At 34.1% G+C, this 18453-nt stretch overlaps 1 protein-coding gene and 1 long non-coding RNA gene across 3 annotated transcripts in view; one reads left to right on the top strand and one right to left on the bottom strand.

Moving 5' to 3' along the window:
* Positions 1–15948, bottom strand: part of LOC148278627 (translational regulator orb2-like) — a 273697-nt gene extending 257749 nt beyond the window's left edge. The window contains exon 1 of one of the 2 annotated variants that reach the window (XR_015823137.1): positions 15455–15898. Coding sequence is in view for 1 of the 2 variants with exons in the window: in XM_088231119.1 (XP_088087245.1) it covers positions 15455–15742 (288 nt within the window). In the remaining variant the exon portion in view is untranslated. Of the gene's footprint in view, positions 1–15454 lie in introns of both variants that reach the window. The other variant, XM_088231119.1, reaches the window with a different exon arrangement.
* Positions 399–2080, top strand: LOC148278629 (uncharacterized). The gene is made up of 2 exons (XR_015823139.1): positions 399–633; positions 835–2080. It is a non-coding gene; the product is annotated as an uncharacterized LOC148278629 (long non-coding RNA).
* Positions 15949–18453: the final 2505 nt, after the last annotated feature.

Below are 18453 nucleotides of genomic sequence, written 5' to 3' on the forward strand. Positions count from 1 at the left end.
TTCACAATAAAGAACTGTATTCTTCTTCAACGACGGGTTCTCCGTCTGTGTTGTAATACAATACATAATATAATGTTCGGTTCGCGATACGAGTCCGCAGTATCGACCGACCTACATTTTCCGATCTCGATTCTAGGCCACAGGCCGAGCGCCGAGCGCCGAGCGCCGAGCGCCGCAGTACCAACATATTATACATGGCTGGAAACGTACAATACGCTCTGTGGACACAGCATAGAATAGCGTGGACGGAACGGGCGCACGACGCTATCATGCGCTAGAATGCTTGATGCAGCGTGCTGCAGTGCGCCGCAAGGCGACATTAACGCATTCAAGGACCTTAGAATCAAACGGGGATAGTAGCCATTTTCAACATTTTTCGGCGGGGATGATTTTCTATAGATTTATTTATTCAGATATTAAGAACATTACATAAAGAAACCCCAATTCATTTTAAATACAATAATAAATCACAAATTATAGTTTTTGTTATATTTTTTTTTATTTATTCACAATTAAAAAAAAACCTTACATTAGAAATTTTATATTGTCTAGTCATTTTATGTCTCGTCTAGTCTAGTTAGTTCAGTCATCATGTGCTTTTTCAGATTGATTTTAAATTTGTCTCCAGTAAAAGTAATCAATTTTTTGTTTTTTTTTTACAATTTTTTTTTTTTTTGCACCACAACAGGCCAGGAGGCCTAATTACAGTGGTGAATTACATCACAGAGCACCCAGGCTTGAGAAAAATCACATTTTATTTTTGTGTTCTCACCGGGAATCGAACCCGGAACCTTCCGTGCCTGAGTCAAGCGTCTTGACCACTACACCACGGAGGCCGCCAATCAAGTAGTAAGGTAAGTCGTTGTAGTGTTTAAGTCCATTATGTAGTATTTTTGACTGTCCTGTGTTTGTCTTTGCTTTTTCAATATGCTAGTGTTGTTGTTGTCTGGTGTTATGTTTGTGTATGTCAGCATTTTTGACTAATATTATGTCGTTGTCTTGTATGTTTCCCAGTGTTATTTTGTGCACAATTTTTAGGTCTCAATTTTAGTCAAGTAGTTTATGTCAAACTGGTGTGTTTTTTTGTACAGTTCAGTCGTAGAGGTCAGGTAGGGTAGGTTGTATGTTAGTTTAAGAATTTTATTTTGTTGTCTTTGTATTCTTGTTATGTTTGTCTTGTTACCAGTTCCCCAGAAGGCGATCATGTAACTCAATTTATTTTTATTTACACCCCTGTATTTACTAGCCTCACGTGTCATGTGCAAGGCTAAGATACTCGGAAAAAATCGTTTTAGTTTGTTTTGGAAATGCTATGTTTGATCACCGATCTTGGTTTATTACATTTATGAGTCCAATCAACATTGTTGCAAAGTCCAAGAACACAGAGTATAGTAGATAGTTATGTTATTAAAATAATATAACAAAATGTAAAAAGAAAAATTAAAAGTTAGAAAATTCTTTCTAAAGGAAGGCCCACTGTCGTGAAATGTGTCGACATCCGAGGTGATGCGATTAAGTAGCAAGAATGCTCTATCAACCGGCATAACCATTGGCGGGTTGATTCTGCATCGTGGTAGGTAAAACAATCTAGTTATCAGGAACGAACAGACCTACATCCATCAGAATTCCCTGAGTTATGTAGGCGACCACTAATCACCTGGGAAAAATGAACACCCATATGAACGTCCCGCCTCCTCCATATGACTGTTAGCCTAGCATCCCAAGTAAAAAGTCGGTTGGTAAGAGCCAAGGATAATATCCACACTCTTTTAGGTACAGATAGAGCCAAAATTTCTTCTGCACTCTCTCCACCATCAAAGAGCATCGCGCCTCATGTGGCGACCAAATAATGGGAACTAAACTCCAAACGACTTCTTACCGAGGGATTATACAATGTTCTCATAACCTGAGTGAGAAAAGATCTTGGCATTTCTAAGAACAAAAACAAGCATTTAAAGGGAGTCATTACATAGTTTAAATGTATGAAGATTAAAAGATAAATGAGCGTCAAACAACACCCCGAGATCTCTGGACGTTGAAGCCCTTTCAAGCCTCACTCCGCCCATGAGATTACGATAGTATATTATTTTGGATGCTCTTGTGTATGACATTACAAAACATCGAAGAATAATTTGTTTTGTTAGCTCCATTCAATTATATTTTGAATGTCACACTGAAGTTTAATACAATCTGAAGAAGTCAATTATTTCACAAAAAATCTTAAGTCTGGTCATGTCAAAAGCAGAATGTGGAAGAAGCTAGGAATATATGCCAAGATAGACGTGTGCGGCGGTCCATTCTCTCTGCCTACCCCTACGGGGAAATGGCGTGATAGTAGTAGTAGCATTCTCGTCGAATGCGAACCTGGTAGGTCAATGGAAAACAGATTTACGCTTCTAACTTTTTTTGGCATTTGCGATTTAAATTTTTATATCTACGAACACCGCGCAGCGCAAAAATCTACATTTCGCTGAAAACCACACGTAAATCAGTTTAGCTGTTTAAGAGGAAGTTCAGCGACATTAAACGTACAGAAGAATTATATATCTTTATATATATATATAATTCCTCTGTACGTGTGATGTCACCGTACTCCTCCTAAACGGCTTAACCGATTTACGTGCGGTTTTAAGAAAAATATAGATCTTTGCGCAGTGCGTGTTCGTAGATATTAAAATCTTCAATCGAATTTGTAAAAAAAAGTTAGGAGCATAAATGTTTTATTCATCGATCTACCAGGGTTGCATTAGAGGAGAATGCATTTGCAAAAAAATGGAAAGATATTGTTTTTTTGTGTATAAAAAAGTTTGTTTTGAATTTTTACAAACAGCATTTGTTTTTTGTGGATCTCAATCAGATTCTTTCCTTATAATTTCTACCCATTTATTTCTTTTTATTAGATTTTTCGTAACACTAAAATAATATTAAATTCAATGCATTTTTAAAAATCGTATTCCTACATAAGTACACCCCTTTGTTGGTGAGACGACCGGAGTTTGACGTTTGCAAAAAGAATGCCATTTTTGAAAAAATATTTATTTTATGTTTTGGAATTCAACCATAAACAAGTACCTACTTAAATTCCATATTTTTTTAATATCAACAATTTTTATTTTTGGAATTTAATCACAAACAAGTACCTAGATGAAAAGTATATTTCCAAAACGATAGCAGGTAAGCCAACGTTCGGGCAGGACAACGTCTGTCGGGTCCGCTAGTAACAACAACAACAACAAACCATCACGCCGTTTCCCCGTAGGGGTAGGCAGAGAGGATAGAGCGCCATAACACTCTATCTTACATTTACATTACATTTTTTTTTTGCACCACAACAGGCCAGGAGGCCTAATTAGAGTGGTGAATTACATCACAGAGCACCCAGGCTTGAGAAAAATCACATTTTAATTCTTGTGTTCTCACCGGGAATCGAACCCGGAACCTCCCGTGCGTGAGTCAAGCGTCTTGACCACTACACCACGGAGGCGAGGTCCTCTACATTCATACATCTTCTCATGCACGCACGCCGATTATTCCGACTTTTGACATGTCCATCTTCAAGTATTTGATGGTCTTGATCGTGCCATGTCTTTCTCGGTCTTTCTCGTTTACTGCATCCATCGACATTATATATATATATAAATATAGATTTAGATAAAATATCCAGAAAATATCGAAATACCGGGTTTCCGATATTTGAAATCGTAAGATCGAAAAAATATCGGTTTTATACAATGATTCGATAGTCTATGCTCAGAGACTAGGGGTGTCTTTGTCAATATATAGTTTGGCGATACACAACCAGGTAAGTTGGATTATATTCCGTATGTTTTAAATTGTTTAAGGTCGTAAAAATCACATGCTGCGCAAAAAACGCAACTCAGGATCATTAAGTTGAAAATATACCTGTCCTAGTAAAATATATTCTTATCAATGGCCTTAATAGATAAGAGTATACGTACATGAAATGTAATATTTCAGTGGAAAGATAGCTAATAATTATTGTTATTATTGAGGATAATTTACATAGCGCCATTTTTTGTTAAAAACAACTCAAGGGCGCTGTGAAATAAATGACACGTTTTGCAGCTGCATAGCGCATGGACGGTTGAGATTTTAGTTTATAGTTTCCAATTATAATGTAATTATAATTTAATCTAATTAGTATTTTTAATATTTTCTGCAATAACTTTGTGTTTATTTTTAAATTAAATTTGAAGAAATAAAACTTATACTTTGTTTTTTGATACTCACTTTTTTTAAATTTTTTTATTTATTTACAATTTTAAAAAACCCGTTAGGGTTACATTAGAAATTTAATATTGTCTAGTCATTTTATGTCTCGTCTAGTCTAGTTAGTTCAGTCATCATGTGTTTTTTCAGATTGATTTTAAATTTGTCTCCATTAAAAGTTTTCAAGTAGTAAGGTAGGTCGTTGTAGTGTTTAAGTCCATTATGTAGTATTTTTGACTGTCCTGTGTTTGTCTTTGCTTTTTCAATATGATAGTGTTTTTGTTGTCTGGTGTTATATTTATGTATGTCAGCATTTTTGACTAATATTATGTCGTCGTCTTGTATGTTTCCTAGTTTATTTTTACCAACTAGTTTTGGTAACCAATTGTTACCTTCTTCAGGGTATTTGTATAACTAAACATACGTAAAAGAAACAGTGAACAAATCAGTGGGTCTCGATAAGGATGAGGGAAGTTGCTGACCATATTATAACAAATAATAATTCTTTTAATTTTGAAAATGGAATTGAAATATTGCATTTAAATAATAAAAATAAACTTCTTCTTCTTCTTATGGTTCCTCTCCCCGATGGAGGTTGGAAATCATCATTGCGATTCTCACTTTATTGGCAGCTGCCCTGAACAAGGACTGAGCGCTGCAATGGAACCAGTCGCGCAAGTTCTTAAGCCGAGAGATGCGCCTTCTGTCTCCTCTCCTTTTTAATATGTACTCGGAAGCCATTTTCAGAAATGCACTAAATGAACTAACAAACGGCATCAGCATAAATGGACAAATTATAAACAATATCCGATACGCGGATGATACTGTCCTTCTAGCAGATAGCGTGGAAAGCCTGCAACTATAAGGGCTAGAGATGAATATTTCCAAGACTATGGTTATTCGGAAAAAGCCACATACTTTCCCAATGACTTTAAAACTTGGAGCGCAGTTTATTGAGCAAGTTCATCAATATAAATATTTAGGATGCTGGCTGAATGATAAATGGGATCACTCGCGAGAGATCAAAGTCAGAATAGAGGTGGCGCGAGACTGCTTTTCCAGGATGCGCGACCTTCTTTGCAGTGGAGACTTTAATTTAGACCTGCGAATGCGCATCACTCGATGTTACGTCTTCTCGGTACTTTTTTACGGCGTCGAAACGTGGACACTCACCCAAAAATAAACTAACTAATCTTTTTGAACTTTTAGAAATAAAAAAGCGGTAAAACAGAACTTAGACATAATTAATAATCAATTAAACTCAAGTCATAGTCCCATTTTTAATATTTTTCACATAAAATCGAACTCTACCCTGAACGCAATTACCCCCTTCCCTTCCCTTCCCCCACCTTGAACACAATTATCCCCTCCCTCATCCTTATCGACAACCACTAATTTGTTCACTGTTTCTTTTATGTATGTTTAGTTATACAAATACCCAGAAGAAGGTAACAGTTGGTTACCGAAACTAGTTGGTAAAAATAAAGTGAGTGTATCAAAAAACAAAGTATAAGTTTTATTTCTCCAAATTTATTTATTTAACTTTTGTACATAATGTTATTTGTAAATTGGCGGGCTTATTGCCAAATGGCAATTTCTTCCAACCAACCAATAAAATATTTTTTATAATTCAAGTTACAGAACATATTCAATAGAAAAAAAAAGATTAAAAAGCTAAAAGTATATAACAATAGAAATAAACGTATTTGTTTATAAATTACCTTAAATCACTCAATGGGAAAAGGAAAAAAGAGGAAAGAGGAAAAAGGAAAGGAGGAGAGATTAAGGAAGAGAAAGGAGATGTTTTTCAAACGTGATTTAAACAGAGATAATGTAGTAACATCTTTGATGGTGGGTGGGAGATGATTCCACAGTCAAGCCGCATGGACACTATATGAGTTAGAGAAGAAAGAGGAATTGTGGATGGGTATTAAGAGAGTGCCTCGAGAATTAGAACGAAGAGGTAAACCAAGAACTGATAAGCGTTGAAATTTTTCACACAGGTATATGGGAGCGAATTTAATCTAATTAGACTTATTTAAAAAGGTTTTACACGCTTATTTATTTATATACTTTCATATAAGAATTAATAATTGAAGAATTATTTTTTCCAGAAGTACTTTGAATAAATAATGTTAGTTTATAGAGAATGCGCATCTTGAACATATACCTTTTAATATTTCACCGTTTTTGCTTGTATATGTAATTTTTAATACTATTTAAATGTTATTTGTGTTTTTTTCTTTTTATATACTCTTTTTGGCTTGTATACATAATTTCAATTTTTTCAACGTTTTTGATTAAAAAAAATAACCTGTATTGGGTGTGCGCATATTTTGTTAATTAAAAAAAATGATTTTATTTTGTACTAGTTCAGTATGTATATATACATCCATGTAATTTTTAAACTTTTTCAATTTTCTTTCCCAGATTGCATAATGTAAACATTATTTTGAATTTATTTCCATGCCTAGTATTCTGTTTATTCTGTTATTTTCAAGTATTTTTCATACCCTTTTTAATTTGTAGTATATCATAATTTTAATTTTTCTGCTTTTGTTAAATAATATTACTTATAGTTTAAAATTTAAAAACGTCTCTAAAAAAAATATTATCTGTATGTCCCTAAATGAGTTTTTTTTTAAAAAACTCCTTGGAAATATTGTATATAATTATGTATAATATGTTTTCAATATAATAAAAAAAAAAATAAAAAAAAATAAAATATATATCTTCAGGTGTACCACAGAAAGCTCACCTTGCTCCTTTGCTATTTAATCTATTCATTAATGGTCTAAAAAATGTTTTTCTTACTTCATCAATTTAGCTGTTTGCTGACGACACTAAGATTCTCAAACAGAGAGACAATCCTTCCGATTGTCCACTATTACAATCTGATTTACTGTCTTTTAGCACCTGGTGCTCATTCAACAATCTGCATCTCAACTTCAGTAGGCGCAAGGTTGAGATTTTTTGTCTGTAAAATCAAGTCATATAAGACTACTCACTGAACGATGAAATATTATCACCTGTTTCTAGTATACGAGATTTAAGTATTACACTTGACACTAAACTTTCTTTTACAATTCATATTGAAAATGTTATCAATAAATCCTTAAAACTCCTTGGATTTATTCACAGAAGCACAACTGACTTCAAAAATATCAGTACCCTTAAAGCTCTCTTCTGTTTCCTAGTTCACCCGCACCTAGAGTATTCCTCTGTTATCTGGTATCCATATAATGATTTTCACATCATTTATTTATTTATTTATTTATTAACGGACATTGTCCATGTATACAATTTATAAAGTTTAAATATTACAATAAAAGAGTAGTTTAAAACATTTAAAGAAAAAAGTAAGAAGCATTGACAAACATAAGGGACATCGAGACAAGATCTGGACTATTTATTTAGTGCTCGTTTAAATCGTTGTAGACTTGAACCAAAAAAGTCCAGATCCTGTCTTGAGTTAACAATACAACAAAGGCGGGTCATTGGAGAATTTAGGCCATAGTTTGTTCTATGCTGATCGATGAACAGTACTTCATTGTTTCTCAATCTACGAGTCGGAATATTGAATTTTACTTGTCCCAGTAATGATGGAACATCGATTATACCATTTAGTATGCCGAACATATATATGGAGTCAATATTAGTTCTACGTTTTTGTTGACTAGAAATATTTAACATTGACTCTATTTCAGCATAAGAATAATTATCTCTCTCTAGTCCGAGCATCCACGCTATTTTTCGAAGCAAGCGATGTTGGACTGATTCAATGTGATTTATGCGATTGACATAGAATGGAGACCAGACCACTGAGGCATATTCAAGAAGAGGGCGAACAGTTGAGCAATAAAGAGTTTTGATTGTACGGACATGAGTAAAATCAGAGGATATTCTGTTAAATCAAAAATATTGAATCAGTTTAACATCGATTTTGAAGAAAGATAGGCTGGAGGTTGGGCTTATCCAGAGACCAATATACGTATAATGAGTTAGAAACTACCTTAAATATATGATCTTCTCTTCAAGACTGTCGAAATAAATCCGACCTTCTAGTCCTATTAAAAACTCTCAACTCACTCTTTGATGCGCCTGAACAAGTTTAATAAACTCAATAAAATTAAATATCCCAACAAGAAACCTTACTTTTCCATACCAATAACCATAGAACTAACCATGGTTTAGATTACCCTATGCCCAGAATTCTCAGGTCTGCCAACAAACATACCAGTCTTGATTTCTTTGATAACGAGTTGTCTTCTTTCAAACGATCACTGAATCAAATTCAATTATAAACACCTCTCTCACGCTTCCACTCCCACCAAGTCTACTATATGCCATTGTGTCTTTCTACTTTCTTTTGTATTCATTTTCTATACATACATATGTCCTTAAAAATGCCCATTGGGCGTATATATAAATAAATAAATATAATATTTACTTTCTCTTCTTTGAAAGAAGAAAGGAAGGAAGACTGATTTGGGGTTACTCCGTGTGCATCCGCTAACGAAAGGAAATTTTTAAGACGGAGTCAACAAAAAAATATTCATAATATCATGTTCTTTTTTTTATTATTGCCATATATTTTTTTACTTGTGGAATTATACGGAGTGGCTTTTCACGGGCACGCCTTTTTCCTTATTTTTTTTTGCATTGTATTTACTTATAAGTATATAAAAAACTATTTTTGGCCTATAATATTGTTTTTTTTATTTTATTTTTATTTTATTTAATGCACAAAATACACAATTTTATATAGACAAAATTACGTTTTTTATGTCCCGACTTGTTAGAAAATTCCGTGTTAAGTCGGGACTCTTCGATATATAAATCAAAAATATTTATTTATATATTAAAACAATATACAGGTTATCAAAACATATGCAAAATAATCAAAACAATATACTAAATAAAAATAGAAAAATATACAAAATAAAAATAGAAAAATATAAATAGTAAAAATGTATGCATGTCGATTTATATCTAAATATTGTTACAATGGCCGTTGTTTTTGTTAAAAAAATCAAAAAAGAGATCAAAGGGTCGGGTCGTTTATTAGCTTTATTATTTAACATCGAAAATCACGAAGTTTGTGATTAAAATGTTAATTTCATATTTTGTTTTATTTCATAAATTTGACCTGTATTCTTCATCCGCCTTGACTCGGAAAAATGTCGTTTAATACGGTAAATGTATCCCTACCTTCATAAACAGGAAGAGAACACACAACGATAAGAGAATATTGAACTAACGTGGTTATCTATAAGGTAAAAACATACATAATATAATATGAATGTATAAATTATCCTTAGTGATAAAGTCAAGATAAGTAAAAAAAAAGAGTGCCTTCACCAGTAAATGACAATTTTCTTTCATTAAAAAAAGCAGGGCACAAGACGCCATATTTAATAAGGAAGTCGTTGAGGTATACTCGTATAACTCGGCCAAAAAAACTATTTGTTTTCGCTACAAAATGTACGACCAGAATCTGATACGAACATCGAATGTTGAGGATCTGAGCGTTAGATTTGTGAGCACTCTGACATTTCATGAACGCATAGAGACAATCAGTGGTAATGCATTCAAGATGTTAGGATTTGTTCTGCGTACTGCCAGGGTTTTCGAAAATACCCGCGCACTGAGAACTCTTTACAACTCCTCGGTGCGAAGTAGACTCGAGAGTGGCTCGATGATTCGGGGGCCACATGAACTGAAGTACTCTCTTATGATAGAGAAAATCCAAAAGAAGTTTCTGAGATATCTCTACATGAGAGAGTGCGGGTATTATCCTCGGCCCTACCCGACCGAGTTTCTCCAGGGTATGCTCGGCCACAACAGTTTAGAGACTAGAAGGAATGTGTATTTGACTACACATTTTTATCGATTGTTGCGCGGTATGATCGATAATTCTGAGATTATGATGAGCGTTGGTTTGTATGTTCCTGATAATTACCTAAGATAGTGCCAGCATAGATTGTTTCATATTCCGATATACAGGAGCACCCTGCCGTTGGAAAGGCTATCGCTATGCTGAACAACGTCGCTCTGGATGTTGATCTGTTCCATGTACCCGAAGGGGTTTTCGGAGTAGGATTCTCCTATTACTTTGACTATTTAAAAATAAAAAAAACATAAAAGAGGCTCTTTAGATACTTTTTAGAAAGCTGATATACTCAAAATGTGATGCAAATTTTAGTTTATTATCAATTATTATTACCCCCAAATGTTTTTTTTGTTTTACTTTATCTATTTTTCCATCGTGAATTTTTAGTTTATTGCATTACTTAATTTTTCTATCACCTACTATCATGAATTCTCCCTCGTGGTATAATGGTCAGCGCGTTTGCCTACCATGCAAGAGGTCTCGGATTCGATACCCGACATGGTCGATATGAAATATTGATTTAAAAGGGTGTTTTCACACCAGAATATATCAAAGTACCTGAAATGTAAGACTGATCATCTTACCTTCGTGTGACAAAAATGATCAAGATACGCTGCGATTGGAGAACCAATGCAGTGCCCTATGCACCATTGGGTGCGGAAAGGGAATGATGATGATGATATGAATTTACGCAATTTTTTTGTCTCATTTCGTGAAAGAAAAACAAAAAATTCCCATTATATTACACTTATACATTAATACTTTTTATATTTTTAGAAATTTGTAACAGGACGGTTCGTAATTGGCCTGTTCACCCTTCGTTGAATTCCTAACAAAATAAGGTGTTGTGGTTTGTGGTCGTTGCGGATAGTGGAATACACGGCGACAGGTGAAACATTATCTTTTTTTTATTTTTTTTTTATTTATGTATATTTTATTTATTTATTTACTATTTATTTACCTTTTTTTATTATTTATATTTATTTACTAACGGACATTGTCCATGTATACATATAAAATTGAGCGGGAATTTCATACACATTATAAAACGAAATAATACAGACTAAAATGGATACAAAGTCGTTGGAACAATAGGCATCTTTGCCCCCTCCGGCAACTACACGTGGACCGGACCATCTTCTAGGAATTTATCGAAAACATGTGTATGCACTTGTGCGACACTGCGACAGTGACTAGTGACTACCCAAAATCTACGAAAGCTACCCTTCGGATATATTTATCTGTTATGTTATCCATAGTGTTGAAACGGTGCTTTATCTGTTTAGTTTTTTATTGTTTACTCTTTCGCACGAGCACTTTACAAATTTACTATTATGCTCAACGTTTGTTTTTGTAAATTTATAAATAATTTTAAGTTGCCAGAATTTCACTCGTCCATGCACTTTGGAGCTGCAAGACGATTTGTAATCTAGCTTCAATAGGTAAAAATTATCAACTATCAAATATCCAAATTTAGTAAATGAGATCTAGAATTCCAACCATCCATGCGCTCAGTAGCTGCAAGACTTGTAATCTAACTTCTATTTTTATAAATTTGTTTTTTATAAAAAAAAAATATCACTAAGTCTCTAAACTTTATTTTAAAATAAAAAATGTAAATAGGGGCTTGATTTCTTATTGTCTATGCGCTCTGTAGCTGCAAGACGTGCTGTAATCTAGCTCCTATATATCATAATTGGAGACGAGGAACAAGAATCCCAACCGTCCATGCGCTATGTAGCTACAATACGTGTTGGGATATTTATTTATTGTGCAGCGCCCTTGAGGTGATTTTCACAAAAACGGCGCTATATAAATTATCTATATATATATACAATTTATAGGGTAACCGTGCTACATTCACTATTCCGCCTATGTTTTAACATCCACATTTCCTCAACTCTTCCATCTGTTGACTTTTGCGAAATAAAGAGCCGAAACCTCTATAAATTGGTGAGATTCATCTGACTCATGATTGGACTCAATAAAATTATGTTGATAATATTGTCGATTTAAACGAGCACAAAATAAATAGTCCAGATCTTGCCTCGATGTCCCTTATGTTTGTCAATGCTTCTTTTCTTTTTTTTTTTTTATGTTTTTAACTATTCTTTTATTGTAATATTTAAACCCTTTAAATTGTATACATGGACAATGTCCGTTAATAAATAAACAAATTATAAGTTTTGTAAAAGGCAATTTTGCCATTTATGTTAATAAAATAATCAGAATTGTAAAACTGTATGAAAAATTAGTCAGGATACGTGAAACTGTTACTTAAAGAACAGTTTAATAAACTTTTGTGAAAATGTTTTAGTAGTTACTTGTACTACGTTGCTGTTAGCATTTAAATATTAAAAATTAATTTTTAAAAATACGTTCTTGAAAAATTTTTACAAAAAAATTGAAATGTTATTAGGAGTTTATATTTATCCTTTGGATGTTAGAGACGCCCTTTTTTATTTACGTTTAAATCAAGATTGAAATGTCACTGTCTAAATATTTGAGTTGTTCCCTTTTCCCTCTTCTTTCCTTCCCATCCCCTCTCCACTCCTCGCTTCATAGTAAAGTGTAAATTTTTAGATAATTATTGTTTTAAATTTTTGTTTAAAATTATAAGATTCTGCATAATGCGGCGGCATTGGCGGCCTCCGTGGAGTAGTGGTCAAGACGCTTGACTCACGCACGGAAGGTTCCGGGTTCGATTCCCGGCGAGAACACAAAAATTTAAAAATGTGATTTTTCTCAAGCCTGGTTGTTCTGTAATGTAATTCACCACTGTAATTGGGCCTCCTGGCCTGTTGTGGTGCAAAAAAAAAAAAAACATTCTCACTATAATTACCTAGAACATACTTGTAATTTATCTCAAACTGAACAGTTTGGGTCATCATACATCATAGTTCCCTTTCCGCACCTAATGGTGCATAGGGCACTGAATAAGTACACCAGTCGCAGTGTATCTTGATCATTTTTGTTGCTTGAGGTTAAGATGATCAGTCTTACGCTTCAGATACCAGTCCACGGGCTATGAAATATTCTAGTGTAAAAACACCTTTTTAAATTTTTTATTTTTCAATAAACTGTTTGGGTTGGTAGGAAGAAATCGTCTTAAGGCAATACACCCGCCTTTTTATGTATATAATTATATTTGTATATAAAGTGTTAAATAAATAAACAAGATGTTATTAACTTAAATAAAGCATAAATAAATAAACTTTTTTAGAAACAGTTTAATTTGCGAGACAGAAACGCCCATTTCAAATTTTAATATCTCCCTAGGGAGGAAATCAAGCTTGTTTACAAACATTTGGACACACTTACAACATTGTTAATTAAATTTACGGGTTTAGGAAATATAAAAATTTAAAAAGTGTTTTTAGGCGTTGTCTGGTAGGTGAGATAATTCAGCCAGATTAATCTCATCCAACTAATTGACCCTGAAGAAGGCAAAGTATTGCCGAAACTAGTTGATTTGATTGTCAAATTATAAAAAATATTAGTGGTACGTAAAAACAGAGTGATTTTATTTTAATATATTAAATAATAATGTCCCACAGAGTAACATCAAACATCAAAAATATAGAATCTCATCCGCATCAATCAAGGTTTCAGCTCATTTTCTTCAAAAAGGTCAACAGTTAAAATGCGAATGTTTAAACATGGGTAGAATGATGAATGCTATACAGCGTGTAAAGTGGCCCCTTAAAGGGTTTTGTTAATCCTTTGAAATAAATAAAACCTTTATTAATTTATTTAAATCTTCAAGCACAAAAAATAAGTTATTTGGCGTATTTATTGCTAAATTCAATAAAAAAAATAATATGTGTGTTTCTAAAGATACATACATAAAAAAACCAAATCAATTGAAAATTAAAGCAGTTTTTTTTAAATATATAGATAATAAAGCTTGCACATATAAACTTAATAAAAGTATTTGTTACAACAGAGAGGGGAAAAAATTGATAATGAAATATGAATCTAGGCATGTACGGGGCTTATGACCTGTCATTGGCTGGTTTAAGTGACCACTTTACACTCTATGTTACATTCACAACTCTTCCATTTGTTGACTCTTGTGAAGTAAAAGAGCGTAAACCTTTATCACGTGAGTGAGATTCACCCGAATGAACCAATACACCCACTAGGCAACGCCTGAAAACAATTTGCCAGTGTTTATACTTCTTTTACCAGTTAGTTAAATCAATAATGTTTTGAGTGTGGCCAAATGTTTGCAGACCGGCTAGATTTCCTCCCTGAGGAGTTATTTGATCTAAATTTGTCGCAACAGAGAGGGAAAATATTTTTGAGAAGGGAATGTGAAGTCTTGGCATTTACAGAAGAGTAGAGGAAATGTGGATGTTTTAACATGGGCAGAATGGTTTATGTTGCACAACAATTTAAATTGGGTTGTGGTCCCGTGGCTAGTGTTGCGGACTCACGGATTAGAGGTCCGAGGTTCGAACTCTACCCTACCCCAACTTGATTTCCATTTTCTCATCGTGAGTTATTTACAAATCGTTGAAAATGGCCAACAAAATTGAAATATTTGGGTATATATTAAGATCGGCCTCATGGTGTAATGGTCAGCGCATTTGCCTACCATGCAAGAGGTCTCGGATTCGATTCCCGACATGGTTGATATGAAATATTATTTAAAAGGGTGATTTTAGACTAGAATAGTTCATAGTCTCTAGACTGGTACCTGAGGCGTAAGACTGATCACCTTACCTTCATGTTACAATGTTCAAGATACGCTGCGATTGGTGTACCAATGCAGTGCCCTATGCACCATTAGGTGCAGAAAGGGAACGATGATGATATAACAAGAACGCTAATATTTCTTTTTAAAAAAATATATAAATTGGACAAGGACAGGTCATAAGCCCTGTAACTTTCATATTAAGGCTGATTTGCCGTTTATGTTAATAAAATAATAAAATAAAATAACCTTTTCTTAAAAATATTTTCCCTGTTCGTCAAATTTAGGTCTAAATAAAACTCCCTAAGGAGGAAATCCAGCCGGTCTACAAACATTTAGACACACTCAAAACATTGTTAAATAAAGTATATTGTGTTGTGCGCATTTATTGATGTGGATGTTTAAACATAGGCAGAATGAAGAATGTTACACAGCGTGTAAAGTGGTCACTTAACCTGCCGATCGACTTCTATATTCCGTTATCAGGAACGTTCTTACTCTCTGTTGCAATAAATTCAGAAATTACAAATAGTTCAAAGACAGAAAAACCAAACGATAAAACTTCTAACATATTTTTCTATGTGACTAAATGAAGGCTAAACTAAATACGTCTATTTTATACATATGTCTACCTGAAATTCTTGCTCTAAGTGTGAATTTGGAGGTTTTCCGGGATACGATGTGCTCCGCCGAAATTTTGAAGGCGATGTCGAATTTCTATTCGGTTGAGCTGAATTGTTTCCCCGTCCTCTCGAGAAGTTGTTCCCCTGGCTCCACGTGACCCCGGACCAGGGCCGGAAGCCCCCGGAATGGCCCCGTCCCTGGGGAGCGTTGGCCCTCCGGATGCCCCCGTTCGCGGAGTCGAACAGGATTTGGTCCTCTTCTATACTGTCTTCAACACCGAATTTAAACTCTCCCATTTTACTTGAATTTACAAGCTCGCTATCATCTCATATCTGTACACAGTGCACTTATTACATGTACTAACGAAACACACGCGGAAAATGGAGATAGTTTTAATATTCCCAACGAGAAAACACAAGAAGACTCCAACTTCACATGCCCCGTACCTTACTGCGGCAAATTTTCAGCCATCTTATTTCCGTGCACACAGAGAAAATTCTACGCGGGAGAAATATGCAACCTCGTAAAAAAAACGCAGCGATTTCACGACTCATAACACTCAACAAACGTCAAATCGATCTTTTTTACACCGTGCCGCCGTACTTCGTCGTACAGCAGATTTGTTTTTCATTCTAGGTGGCAGCACCTGTACCCAGGAATCTATTTCTATCCGCAATATCATGTATGAAAACAAACACAAACACCCGTACAACGCTTCAGAACATTATCCTTTAAAATCATGTACATAAAGATCAAAATACTCTGTCAAAACGTAAGACTTCCGCCATTTTGGCTTGACGCGTCGGCGCTCTGTTGAACTTGCAGCGTACTAAAATCAGTCACGTGATTCGTAAAATACATTCAAATGCATCGAGCCAGCGCGTAGAACGGTATAAGCGCGCGCGGTGTGTCACATAATTATGAACGTACCGCTTATGAGCATAGAGTCTGATTTTGGTTGAAAATTGCGCAGTAGAAGTGCCGCTTAGAGCGCAGCGGATCGATAGTATTATAGGCATGCGTATGTATCGTTCATGGCAAAATCAACCTTCAAGTAGAGCTTTGAGAAAATGCCGACAGGGGCGCTGATGTATGAACATATGGACGACCATATGATTTTGAATAGTAACTAAATAAACATTATTGCGCTGATCAAACACCATTTTCACGCGATAAAAAAGCGACAGAGAGAAACTATTTAATAATTAACCAATTTGGCAATTTAAATAACTGAGTTTGTCAACAAACAGTGTTGAGTAAAATATATACATTTGTAAATGTGATACATAAAATTACGCATAGTACATAATAACATATTTATTTGGAAGTGAAACATGGCGAACTTCAGTGTTTTTAAAATATTTTTCAAATCGTTTATCGACTATCAAACTATGTCAAAAATAACTATTTTAATTTTACTTATCTATTATCATCGCTAAGATTTTTTGAAGTTTTGTTGTTTTCAATTACCCCGCGCATGCCGCCACTAGTTCTCTTCGGCGAGTTGTCCTGATTGGTGGATAGGTTTTCCGGAAGCCGTAAATCTACCACAACTCTCTTTCATTGGTTGATTTAAAAGAACTTGTGACGCCATTGAAAGTAGTTAATTTTTACTAATTTTGTCTAACATTTTAGAGAAACTTTGCCGTATTTCCCAATTTCCCTAGGCTTTATTAATAAATTTTGGAGAAACTTGGCTGTACAATTAAATACTCCAATAAAAATTAAATAAAAATAAAAACAACGTTCTCCGAATTTTTCTATGTCTGCATTTTAGTCGAACGCAAGCCTGGAAAATAGATAGAAAACCTATATTTGCTTCGAACCATAGAATTAAGAATAGTCCAGAAGGAGAGTGGAATCATATTTGAATACATCGGACTGTGTCCAATAATTCCCACACTTAGACACACTTTCGCCGCGCGCATACTTGAAGTCACCGAGTAATATTGCCAGATTGCGAAGAATATAACCATAACACAAATGTAAGATAAAAAAAAACAATTTGTTGATTTTTCTAAAATTTTATTGTGCACTCGGAAACATTGATTGACACAACAGAGTAGTTAAGTAAAGGGTCATTTAATAAGAGTAATTGAATTAATGAACTTTGAACTTAAAATAAAAAACAAAATTTATTTTACACAAAACGGATATTTTTATATCATGTTAAATAATATTTTATGTTAACATATTACAACAGAGATGAAGAACATTTAAGAGAAGGTAATATAAAAGGCTAGGCATCTACAGGGCTTAACACCTGTCAATGGCTGGTTTAAGTGGCCACTTTACACACTGTGTAACATTCACAATTCTGCCTATTTTTGAACATCTATATTGCTTCAATTTTTTCATCTGTTGATGTTTGTGAAGTTAAAGAGCTGAAACCTTTATTTATGCGGGTGAGATTCATCTAATTGAATTATTTCACCTACATACTAGGCAACGCCTGAAAATATTATTTTTTCAAATTCTATACTTCTTCATGTACCAGGTAATTTATCAACAATATTCTTTTAAATGTTCTTCATCTCTGTTGTAATATGTTAATATAAACAGCTCCCCAAGGAGTTGAATCCAGTCCTTGTCTACAAAAATTTGGACAAACTCAAAATATTGTTAATATTTTATGCTTTAAAGATAATGTCGGTCAAACGTCCACCACGGCGTTGTTTAATCTGAGGTTCAATTTTCATTATTAATCTTATTATATGATCAAAGTATGGTAAACATTTTTACTACCCTGGCAACACTAACGAAATTTCCACTTTGTTTCTTCGACAATCTGACAGATGGAAAAATAATTCAATTTTTAAGTAATGCATTTGTGACAAACACATTCATTTGATAATTACACATGAAATGTGATTGCATCCTGTTTCTTTAAGATCCTAGCAGTATTTCTACACTTTCAATGGACACAACACGGCATGGTTAAATTCGAATCAGGAGTTGCGTACTGAGCGACGTCTACAAAGAAACTAATGGGTCAAAACGTAAACCT

This window comes from Micrasema longulum, unplaced genomic scaffold, assembly GCF_059751315.1.
Source record: "Micrasema longulum isolate JH-2025_06_02 unplaced genomic scaffold, ASM5975131v1 h1tg000850l, whole genome shotgun sequence".
NCBI classification, from domain to species: domain Eukaryota; kingdom Metazoa; phylum Arthropoda; class Insecta; order Trichoptera; family Brachycentridae; genus Micrasema; species Micrasema longulum.